Consider the following 12,808-nt stretch of genomic DNA (forward strand, 5'->3'; position numbering starts at 1 on the left):
GGTAGGTAGCCTCTGTGAGTTCCAGGCCAGCCTGGTCTACACAGCAAACTCCAGGCTAGGCAAGGCTACATACTAAGACCTTGTCTCAACATCAATAACACCACCACCAATACAAAGAAAAAAGAGAACAAGTCACTTGTACACAAGTAAGCTGTGTACCAGTCACATGTGTCCATCTACAGTTACCGACGCTAGACGACACCCTCTCCTGATTACTCAGTAGGACAGGGTATCTGGAAGGTCTCCCCCCTGAGCTACTGACTGTGAACGGCAGAGTTTGAGTGATGTACCACCACAAGAACAAACACGGTATTATGCAACTTACATGTGGATGTGTGGCAATATACATTTTCAAAGATATTTCACAAAGTTTGTAAGCAACAACTGCTGCGTCATTCTGACACAGCTGAGTGACTCCAGCTCAGAAGAGCTCTCCACCACAAGCTGCCGTGCAGCCCAGTGGACCAGTGCCACAATGATGAGCAGTGTCTAAAACCATGTCTGTATGTGTATGCCATATTGGTGAGGTATCAAAGGAGACAGAGGCAATGGAGCCCCTGGAGATGGTGGAACTGGGGCAGTTGTGGCTGCTGGGAACCAAACTTAACTCCTCTGATCGACTAATTTATTATCTCAACTGCTGAGCCAGCTCTCCCAGCCCCCAATGCAGTTTTTAAAATGGAAAATCAGTTGTACAAAAATCTGAAGTCTCGGGCGGTGGTGGCGCACGCCTTTAGTCCCAGCACTTGGGAGGCAGAGGCAGGCGGATTTCTGAGTTCGAGGCCAGCCTGGTCTACAGAGTGAGTTCCAGGACAGCCAGGGCTACACAGAGAAACCCTGTCTTGGGGGGTGGGGGTGGGGGACAAACTGAAGTCTTGGATCCTTCTGGATAAGTGCCTACTAAAGGGCTGGAGAGATGGCTCAGCGGTTAAGAGCACTGACTGATCTGATGCCCTCTTCTGGAGTGTCTGAAGACAGCTACAGTGTACTTACATATATAATAAATAAATCTTTATAAAAAAAAAAGTGCCTACTAAAGGACAAAATGGTCTAATCTTAACTATTTAGGAGTCTAAATTCTCTACAAGTGCAAATAATAAAATTTAGTTCGGTGATGGGCACATACCTTTAATCCCAACACTCAGGAGCCAGAGGTGGGTATAAAGAGACCATGTGTCCAAAAATAATAGTTTGGGGGTAATCTTGATTTTTTTAAGACAGGATTTTGATAATATAGCAAAGTCTAAGCTGAAGCTCACTGTGTCTCATGCCCAAGCCTTCATCTGGAAGATGAAGAAAAGACAGAGAAGGACTAAGCTACAGCTTGGTGGTACAGCACTTGCCTAGATACAAAAGACCCTGGGGTCAGCAACCTGAGAAATGGCTCAGCAACTAAGAGCACTAGCAGCTCTTCCAAAGGATCCGGGTTCAATTTCAATTCCCAGCACCACATAGCCATTCACAAGTGTCTGTAACTCCCATACCAAGGAATCTGATACCCTTACACAGACACACATACATGCAGACAAAACACCAATGCACGTGATATACAGAAAACATTTTTTTAAAGATTTATTTTATTTATTTTATGTAAGTTCACTGTAGCTGTCTTCAGACACCAGAAGAGGGAATCAGGTCTTGTTACAGATGGTCGTGAGCCTCCATGTGGTTGCTGGGATTTGAACTCAGAACTTCCAAAAGAGCAGTCAGTGCTCTTAACCACTGAGTCATCTCTCCAGCCCCAATAAAACATTACAAAAAAAAAAAAAAATACCCTAGGTCCAATACCCAGAGAAACACACACACACACACATACACACACACACACACACACACACAGGAAGAAGGGGGAAGATGAGAGAAGCAAAACGATAAGCTCCTGTGTAACTCTAATTATTACTTGTACCTTCATAATGCTCCAGCTGACACAGCAAACTGCTTTTGGGGTATGGGGGGGCATGTGTGTGATGCAGGACCAAAACAGACATCATTAACTAAAGGCTTAGAACCTCCATCCAAACAGATGGAGAAAGCTACAACCATGAACAGAAAAAGGACTAACGCTGCAGAACAAGAGGCAGGCCCATGTGTAGCTCTAGATGCCACCCCAGAAAGCCTCTAAAGACCACAGTTTAAGTAGGCATTTGAAGCAATACTTTTAAATGACTGCAGGCCCTGAGATGCACATGCTGTTTTGTACAACTCTATATTACTCAGGCTGCTCAGTATAAAGAAACAACAACATAATACTAAATTAACTCAAATTCTCTGATCAAATCATGGCTTAAATCTTAACATTTAACACCACTCACCATGAAAATCTGTCCCCAACTTCTTAGAAGCCATTTAGACCTGAAAAAGAAGGAAAGGTTTCTTAGGCACTGTCTTGAAACAGTATAAAGAGACAAAAACAAACAAGCAACAGCAGAACACTAATGTTCCAGGACCCGCCTTCACGTTTCACTCCCCAAGTCCTCCAAAGGAGGCCTAATAGAGGAGAGGTTCACTATTTTTAAACTTGCATCATTTTACTACTGTGTTACATCCCCATGTGCTGCCTGCACAGTGCTTGTCTGTGGTCAGAGAACAACTCTGGAGCCCATGTTCTCCTCCATCCTGTGAGCCCCAGGGGTGACAGCAAGGCTTCCGGCCTGGCATCAGCACCTTTACCTGACAAGCCTCTGCAGCTCCTAGAGCTGAGGGTTCTGGAGGAGACATCAAGCTAGGTGGGTGCTCACACATGGGGACTGTAAATGGGGACAGGGCAGGGGACCACAGACAACGTGAGGCCAGCCTAGGCTACACACTGAGTTTAGGCTAGCCTAAACAGAACAGCTCTACCTCAAAACCAAAAAAATCTTTTTTTTTTTTTTTTTTTTTTTTTTTTTTGGTTTTTCGAGACAGGGTTTCTCTGTGTAGCCCTGGCTGTCCTGGAACTCACTTTGTAGACCAGGCTGGCCTCGAACTCAGAAATCCGCCTGCCTCTGCCTCCCGAGTGCTGGGATTAAAGGCGTGCGCCACCACACCCGGATGAAAACCAAAACATTTCTAAACGGAAATTTAAATACTTCTTAAACCCGAAGGCTGAGGAAATATTGGAGGAATAACATACTGGCAGCCAGCAATCAATGATTCTGTCATAAAAGAAAACTATCACTAAGCCGATCTTCCTGATGGAAATAGCAAAAGTCTAACACCTGAACAAGTTACTTATACAGTAACTGAGTAAGGAACTTGTTAGTGTAACACCTGAACAAGTTACTTATACAGTAACTGAGTAAGGAACTTGTTAGTGTAACACCTGAACAAGTTACTTATACAGTAACTGAGTAAGGAACTTGTTAGTGTAACACCTGAACAAGTTACTTATACAGTAACTGAGTAAGGAACTTGTTAGTGTAACACCTGAACAAGTTACTTATACAGTAACTGAGTAAGGAACTTGTTAGTGTAACACCTGAACAAGTTACTTATACAGTAACTGAGTAAGGAACTTGTTAGTGTAACACCTGAACAAGTTACTTATACAGTAACTGAGTAAGGAACTTGTTAGTGTAACACCTGAACAAGTTACTTATACAGTAACTGAGTAAGAAACTTGTTTTATTTAATTTAGGTAAGCCAGTGTAGATCTCTGACTAGCTCCTAACTGTGGAGACTGAAGAATCTCTGGAATAGGGTCTGCACACTTTATTGCCTTTTACAGCATGAGGCAGTAGCTCTGGCTGGCTCGAATTCACTATGTAGATCAGACTGGCCTCACACTCAGAGATTCACATGCCTCTGCCCCCAAGTGCTAGGATTAAAGGCATGTATCACCAAGCCCAGCCCAAAGCTTATTATAATTTGAAAAAATGTGTTTTTGAAATATAGTCTTGTATAGACCAAGCTAGCAAAAACTAACTATATAGCTGAGGATGGTCCTGAAATCCTGATGCCGCCGCCTCCACTTGAGTGCTGAGATGACGGACCTGTGACCACGCTGTTTTCGAGGTGATAGGTGAACCACACTTGCTAGACAAGCACTCTACCGATGAAGGTACATTCCCAGCCCTTAAAGAATTATTTCACAAGCTGCCTACCAAGAAAGCACAACTCACTAGAGGCTGAATTGAAGTTAACTTGCAAAAGAAAAAAAAATCATCTTTGAGCACTCTGCCTGACCACTAACCTGGTGTACCTCCCTCTACACACAAACTGTAAATTTTAGTTGAATGTGACGTATTAGAATCCTGATTTTGTAAGTTAAAAACATGTCTATGAAAACTAAGTTTATCAGTCCTGAATGTTATTAGTCTTTTTGAGTCTACTAAAACCAAACACTATTTTCAGCCTATCATTTGCTCACAAGCTGTGTTTGAAAACCAGACCTCACTGTTAAAGGCTGTGCACACCCAGCACATCTAGCTGAAGATGGAAAGCCAATCAGAAAGGTGCACACAGCACACTGACTCCCACTGTGCATGTCAGTGCCCAGCGAGCTCCTTATGTGTGTTCCTTCCTTCTCCCAGCTCACCCAGAACACTGCTTGCTCAGATCCTCCCAGCATTAATTTGCCAAAAAAGACATGACAAGCTCTGACATTTTCTAAAAGAGACCAATATGCTTTGGAAACAAAGAAAGACAGGACACCCTTACAATACTGGGAGCAAGGATTATAGTCAGGCTTCAGGCTTTTTCTTTTCTGTATGTTTTCTAAATTTTCCACATTGAGTGTGTATCACCACATGTAACAATCATTTAACCCTGGTAGAAAAACTAAAAAGAAAACAGGGATGTGAAAGTAATCAAAGACTTTCACCTCAAAACAAGAAAAATGAATGAAGAAGAACCCAGTGATAAGAACTCAGGGATAAGACGGAGCAGCTTAGAGGTGTAACCGTTATTTATTAACTTTACAGGGTACAACCCATGAAGAGCTAAGGTATGAACTGCCCCAGTACAGAACATGAATGACCACTCATAAACCTCCACACACAAGAACTATGAAGCTATTCCATAAGAATATACCTCTTCCAGGGGCTGGCAAGATGGCTCAGCGGTTAAGAGAATTGACTGCTCTTCCAGAGGTCCTGAGTTCAAATCCCAGCAACCACATGGTGGCTCACAACCATCCGCAATGAGATCTGACGCCCTCTTCTGTTGTGTCTGAAGACAGCTACAGTGTACTTATGTATAATAATAAATAAATTTAAAATATATATATATACCTCTTCCTGTGCTGGCAGCACGCTAATGGAGTGCTAGAGAACCGAACTCCATCCCCAGCCTTTCTTGTTGGGGTGGTTTGTTTGTTTCTGAGGTAAGATCTCTCGGAGCTAGTCTAGTGCTATGAACTCCAGGACAGCTTCAAAAGCTCACTCTTCCTGCCTCTGAATCTGCAGAAATTATAAGTGACCCTATCAGAATACTATTTTTTTGTTTGTATTTTAAACTCTTTGTGCCACTTGTGTACAGAGGCACATGGAGACCAGAAGAGCGCACCAGATCTCCTGCCGCTAGAATTTGAGAGTCTGAGAGAACCTGATGTGGACAATGGGAACTGAACTTGGATCCTCTGGAAGAGCAACAAATGTTCTAAGTAATGAGAGTCATCTCTCCAGCTAACAGATGCCCCTGTAGAATGCCTGAGTGAACACAACTGAACAAACTTCCCTGAATAGGAGACTCTCAGAACTCAGGAGAGCTGAGGCTGGGATCTGAGTTTCTCAGGAGGTAGAGGCGACAGGACTGAGTTCAAGGACAGTCTTGTCAACAAGACTAAAACTGTAGCAGAGTCGATACATCAGAAATAAAAAGTGCTTCTACGTAAATGTTTCCTTTCCTTTTTTTTTCCTTAGAAAGCAAGTCAGGAGGATCAGGTGCTAGAATATATATAACCCAGGGCCTTGCACATGCTAGGCAAGCGTTCTACCCTAGACCTACACCTAAAATTTTAAGCAGCCTCTTAAACCACAGGGCCAGAGTTAGGGAGATGGCATGGGGAAAAAGTGCTATGAAATCATGAGGACCTCAAGGGCTCACATACACAGCTAGTCACACACAGGCAAAACACTCATACTCATTTTTTGTTGTTGTTGTTCTGTTTTATTTTTCAAGACAAGGTTTCTCTGTGCCTGAGTCTATCCTGGATCTAGCTCTGCAGATGAAGTGGGCTTCTAAAAGAGATCCACCTGCCTGTGCCTCTTGAGTATGGGATTAAAGGTGTGTTTGGTCACCTTACCCCCTGCCACTGACAGGCCATACACACCTCACCCCCATTTCTTAAGACTCAGTGACCTAGCCAGGATACAGTATTTTTTTTTAATTTATTTATTTATTATATGTAAGTACACTGTAGCTGTCTTCAGACACTCCAGAAGAGGGCGCCAGATCTCGTTACGGATGGTTGTGAGCCACCATGTGGTTGCTGGGATTTGAACTCTGGACCTTCGGAAGAGCAGTCGGGTGCTCTTACCCACTGAGTCATCTCACCAGCCCTACAGTATTTTTAAAAAAGAGAACAAAAGGGGGCCAAGCAGAGCATGGTGATGCATGCCTTTAATCCCAGCACTCGGGAGGCAGGGGCAGGAGAAGCTGAGGGCTGAGGAGATGGCTATTACACTAGAAGTTATTAATCTCACCAGAAGACCCTAATGCCAAACATAACTTTACTGTTCTTCTAGCAGTTTTCAAACTCAGTGAATTACAGCTGAGCATGGAAGCACTCACCTTTAATTCCAACAGACAGAGGTCTCTGTGAGTTAAAATCCAGCTAGAACTACAAGGTAAGCCCAGATAGAAACAAAAATTAAATAAAAATTAAAATTAAAAAAATTGGGGTTAAGAGTACTGACTGCTCTTCCAAAGGTTTTGAGTTCAAATCCCAGCAACCACATGGTGGCTCACAACTATCCATAATGAGATCTGACACCCTCTTCTGGTGTGTCTGAAGACAGTTACAGTGTACTTACATATAACAATAAATAAATCTTTTTTTTTTAATTTTTTAATTGGGGGCTGGAGAGATGGCTCAGCAGTTAAGAGCACTGACTGCTCTTCTGAAGGCCCTGAGTTCAAATCCCAGCAACCACATGGTGGCTCACAATCATCTGTGAAGTCTGACACCCTTTCTGGGATATCTGAAGACATCTACAGTGTACTTACATATAATAATAAATAAATCTTTTTTTAAAATTTAAAATAAGGGGGCTGGTGAGATGGCTCAGTAGGTAAGAGCACCCGACTGCTCTTCCAAAGGTCCGAAGTTCAAATCTCAGCAACCACATGGTGGCTCACAACTACCCGTAATGAGATCTGATGCCCTCTTCTGGTGCATCTGAAGACAGCTACAGTGTACTTACATATAATAAATAAATAAATAAATAAATAAATAAATAAATAAATAAATAAATCTTAAAAAAAGAAAGTTTAAAAAGAAAATTAAAATAAAATATAAAATCTGAACACTACCATATAATGTCATGTCTCCTTGATTAATTTTTTAATTTTATTTAGTTTATGAATGTGAGTACACTGTAGCTGTCTTCAGACACATGAGAAGCTGGGCATGGTGGCAAACACCTTTAATTCCAGCACTTGGGAGGCAGAAGCAGGCAGATTTCTGAGTTCAAGGCCAGCCTGGACTACAGAGTGAGTGCCAGGACAGCAAAGGATACACAGAGAAACCCTGTCTCGAAAAACAAACAAAACAAACAGACACACGCATTGGATCCTATTACATATGGTTGGGAGCCACCATGTGGTTGCTGCGATTTATTGTTGTTGTTTTTGGGGTTTTTTTTTTTTTTTTGAGACAGGGTTTCTCTGTGTAGTCCTGGCTGTCCTGGAACTCACTTTGTAGACCAGGCTGGCCTCAAACTGAGAAATCCGCCTGCCTCTGCCTCCCGAGTGCTGGGATTAAAGGCGTGCGCCACCACGCCCAGCTGGTTGCTTCGATTTGAACTCAGGACCTCTGGAAGAGCAGCCTCATCTGTCCAGCCCTTAATTAATTTTTAATAGAACTTAAATACAAGAACCCTATATGTGACTAGCCAGAAAACTGTCAGGTCACTCTCCTCTTACAGAGCATTTGTTTACACAATTTGTTTTGTTTTGGTAACAAAAGCTACTTTGAAATAGGGAAAACAAGATCAACAAAAGCAGAACTTGAGGGGAAGCTTTTGTCTTATTTTGCCTTTCTGGGAATTTGTAATAAGACCTGATTCCCTCTTCTGGTGTCTGAAGACAGCTACAGTGTACTTACTTATAATAATAAATAAATCTTAAAAAAAAAAAAAACCAACTCTCAGAAGTTGTTCTCTAACTTCCACACATACACCTGGCACATGCACACACACACACATATATATCATACACACCCCCACGCACAATGATTGAAATAAATATAATGTGGGTGGTTTAACGTCTTCTTTTTCCCCTGGGAACTGGGTCTAGCTGTCCTTGCACCTGACTTTGCTTCCCAAATGCTGGGATTAAAGGTGTGCACTACTATGCCTGGTATATTTATAAACTCACAATTACGCCAAAATATGTAAGAGTCAGGTATGGTGGCACATGCCTTTAATACCAGTACTTAGGAGGCAGAGCAGGCTACTTATGATTTTGAAGGCAATCTGGTCTACCCAATAAAACCTTGTCTTCAAAAGCACTAGGCACACACATGGTACATACATACATTCAGGCAAAACAATGAAACACATAAAATAAAAAATATGGAGCGATGGCTTAGCAGGTAGAGTTCCTGATGCTCTCTTGCGAGAGGACCTGGGTTTGGTTCCCAGCACCTCATGGTCTCTTACAACTATCTGTAACTCTAGTTCCAGGGTATCCAAAACCCTCTCTGGCCTCCAAAGGGAACTGCATACAAGTGGTGCACAGACATACATGCAGTCGAACATTTGTATACATATAATTAATAAAGAAAGAAAATCTAAAAAAAACAACAAAAAAAACAAAAACAAAAACAAAAACAAGCGTTCTTTATTGGTCAAGCATATGCCTTTAGTTCCAAAAACAAAAACAAGCGTTCTTTATTGGTCAAGCATATGCCTTTAGTTCCAAAAACAAAAACAAGCGTTCTTTATTGGTCAAGCATATGCCTTTAGTTCCAGCACTCAGGAAGCAGAGAGGCAGATCTCTTGACTTTAAGGCCAGCCTAGTCTACAGAGCAAGTTCCAGGCAAGCCATGGCTACACAGAGAAACCCTGTCTCAAAAAGAAAAAAAAAAAATCATTACACACACATATTCATTCAGACAAAGACAAATAGGTGTGATGGTAGACGCCTGTAATCTGTAATCACAGCACTTAGAAGACTGTGGCAGGAGAACTGTTCAAGGCCAGCCTGGGCTACATACATATCAAGTAACAAGCCAGCCAAGATACACATGAACAAGATCAGGTCTGAAAGAAAAAACGAGCGTTAGGGTAATTAAGATGCTGTTGCCCCACAAGACAGGCAAAGCCATCTAGAAGATGACTATGCCACAGAAGCAGTAACAAACAAGGAGGGGTTAAAGGTAGCTGGAAACTCAGGTTAGCATTCAGATCACCAGCTTCTTGTTGTTGTTGTTACTCTCTGCTATTTACCCAGCCCTCCTGCTTGCTTTCTTTAGCATTTGCCTTTTTTTTTTTTTTTTTTTAGAATTTGCTTTTATTAGTTTTAATGTGTGTGTGCGAGTTTATTGTTGGATTCCTGGAGCTGAAGTTATAGGCAGTTATGAACTGCCTGGTGTGGTGCTGAAAACTACACTCGAATGCTCTGGAAGAACTGCTAAGCCTTCTCTCCAGCCCCAGCTTCTTCTTTCTTTTGAGATAGTCTCATGGCACAACCCTGACTGGCCTGGAGCTTGCTATGTAAGTTTGCAGTGTTCTCCTGACTCTCCACCTCCCAAGTGCTACAGGCTTGCGTCATCTCATCCAATGTGCTGGGGTTTGTCACTTTAATATAAACTAGAGTTACTTGGGAAAAGGAACCCTCAGTTGAGGAGTTAGTGCCATAAGATAATGGGCCTGGCCGGGCATGGTGGCGCACGCCTTTAATCCCAGCACTCGGGAGGCAGAGGCAGGCGGATTTCTGAGTTCGAGGCCAGCCTGGTATACAAAGTGAGTTCCAGGACAGCCAGAGATATACAGAGAAACCCTGTCTCGAAAAACCAAAAAAAAAAAAAAAAAAGATAATGGGCCTGTTGGCATGTCTGTGGAGCATTTTCTTGGTTTAACTATTGATGTGGCAGAGCCTACAGAACAGTACCAACCCTGGGCAGGGGTCCTGGTTTATATAAAAATGCTGAACTAGACATTAGGAGCAAGCCAGTAGCTACAGCATTCCTCTGTAGTCTCTGTTTCAGTTCCTGCCCTGGCTTCCATCAGTTATGCACTATGACTGGAGAGCTCTAAGATGAAAGAAACTCTTCCCTCCCCAAGGATCAGTTTTATCACAGCAACAGAAAAGTAACTGGAACACCCAGCCTTAATCATTTCCTTAGTTGGCTTTTTATTGCTATAATCTGAGATGTAGTGACATATATATATAGCTGGATGTGGTAATGAATACTTGCAGTACCAAGTACTAGGAATGCTGAAAAAGGAGAAGCATTTAAGCCCATGGGTTCAAGACCAGCCTAAGCTAGCTACATGACAAAGCACTTTCTTTTTTAAAAAAAAAGGAAGGTAGGTGAAATTCTGCTCAAATTAATGCTGAAAAGTCCCAATAGCAGGCTAGCTTTTGTGAGGACTTTGTTGTGATAGTAGCACCTGATAGAGAGGCCTCACTCCGTAAAACAGGAGAAAGCAGCAGAATGAAGAGACCAAATGTGCCCTTTTTTTTGTTCTTAATTATATGTAGATGACTGCACGTGAGAATGCGCACAGGGACTAGACGCCGATCACCTGCAACTGCAGTTACACACACTTGTGAGACTCCTGGTATGAATGAGTGCTGGGAACCACACTAGAAGAGCTTCTAGAGCTTTCTAGCTCTTTATGATCACAAACTGACATCCATGGGAAATATTTCATTCCTACCAAGGGTAACACCTTCAATGTCCCAGCATCCACTACTAAGCTCCATTTTTAGTTCTTGGTTTTGTTTCCCCACTTTCTTCCTCATTCCCCACCCCCAATCTTTGGAAAGAAATGGAGTCTGGCCTTAAATGAGCTATGTAACCACAGATGACCTTCTCATCCTGCCTCCACTTCCAAAGTGCTGGGATCACAGGTATATACCACCATGCCCAGTTTATTCCATGCTGAGGAACAAACCCTGGGCTCTGTGTGCACTAAAGAAAAGCACACTACCAACTGAACTACATCTCAGACTCAAAAAGCTGGGATGAGGATGCAGCTCAGTTAGCAAAGTGCTCACTTAGAGTGCCTGAAGCCAGCTGCATGGTCCTGGGCTCAATCCCAAAGACTCAGAAGCTTATGAACGTTCAAAAGAAGTTACAAGATATTCACAAGGCCCAAAGGCCTCTCCCCAAGGTTATATAAGCCTTGTATATATAACCACTAGGTAGAGGAGACTCTGGGTCCCTGCAAGTTGTGAAGAAAGGACCAGGGATGCAGCTTTCTGAATTGTCACCCAAACTGGGTTGGCCTCAGCTACCTTTCAGGCATCCATGCTCCTGTAAGTAACTAAAAACCCTCAGGCCTGATGACAACGATGCACACCTTTGATCCCAGCACTCAGAAGGCAGAGCAGGTGGATCTCCGAGTCCGAGGCCAGCCTGGTGTACAGAGCAAGTTCCAGGGCAGCCAGGCTACACAGAGAACCCTGTGTCTCAAAAAAACAAAACAAACAAAACAAAAAAAGCCCTCACGGATTCACTAAATTAGGTGTGAGTCCTACACTTGGGTGGAATCATTTCTAGTTCATGTCTTTCCCCCAAACAATAACAAAACAATGATCTTTGCCAAAACCAACATTCAACTCAACAGAAGAACAATTCCTAATTTCAAAGTAACAAGAATGGTTATTCTTCACTACACCCTAGGGAGAAGCACCCAGGGGTGTCAGTTGTTTTCCTGGTAAGGTGTAAGCTGCTCATTCACCCATGAATTCTATACCATGATTGACTGACTAACCCAAAGTAAAATCCTTCTTGCTTAGTTTATGTCAGGTGTCTGTGACAGTGATGAGATGCTAACTAGTTTACAGTCCTTGGTCTTTTGGAAAAAAAAGACTGGGTTTGTTGTTTTTTGGGAGCTTTAAAGAGTTTTGGTTTCTAAGACAGGAGCATATAATATACTACAGCCTTGGCCAGACTCAGCCTACCAAATGCCAGGATTATAGAAAACAAACTCTGAGGATGGAGATGGGGCAATATGTGCGAGAGGATGCTGCCTGCTAGAGACCACAGATCAACCTCCAGTATCATTCCTTAGGAAACAACCTCTTGTGTTTGGAGCCAGTTCTCTAATTGGGACTCTGGGTCCAGCAATTATGCTGACCAACAAATCCTAGGTATCTGTGTGTCTTCACCGTTCTAAGACTTCCTACGATCACAAGTGTGTACCACCACACCCAGAGTGCAAGCCACCATGCCCAGCCTTTTCCCTGGGTAATGGATGCGCAGCAAGTACTTGCCAAATGAGCAGTCTCTTTGCTGGAGAGATGGCTCAGCTACTAAGAGTGCTTGTCACTCTTGCAGAGTACGTGGGTTCAGTTCCCAGTCCCCACATGATGGCTCACACACAACATTCTGTAATTCCATTTGCAGGGAACCTAGAGTTGCCTTCTTCTAGTAGAACGGTAACAGTTTACACTGAGTAGTAATTCACTTTACCCATAAAGAAAAATCTCACTG

The 12,808-nt window shown here is 42.8% G+C and overlaps 1 protein-coding gene across 2 annotated transcripts in view; it reads right to left on the bottom strand.

Annotated features, from left to right (window-relative positions):
* The window catches only part of Ubap1 (ubiquitin associated protein 1), a 42,208-nt gene that overhangs the window by 20,700 nt on the left and 8,700 nt on the right, over positions 1–12,808 (bottom strand). For both annotated transcript variants that reach the window (XM_029476291.2, XM_021160991.2), the window contains exon 2: positions 2,313–2,352. In XM_029476291.2, coding sequence (XP_029332151.1) covers positions 2,313–2,346 — 34 coding nt within the window. In that variant the 5' untranslated portion in view covers positions 2,347–2,352. The remainder of the gene's footprint in view (positions 1–2,312; positions 2,353–12,808) is intronic.

The sequence above is a fragment of the Mus caroli genome, unplaced genomic scaffold (genome assembly GCF_978045245.1).
Source record: "Mus caroli unplaced genomic scaffold, Mus_caroli_1 scaffold_6, whole genome shotgun sequence".
NCBI lineage: Eukaryota > Metazoa > Chordata > Mammalia > Rodentia > Muridae > Mus > Mus caroli.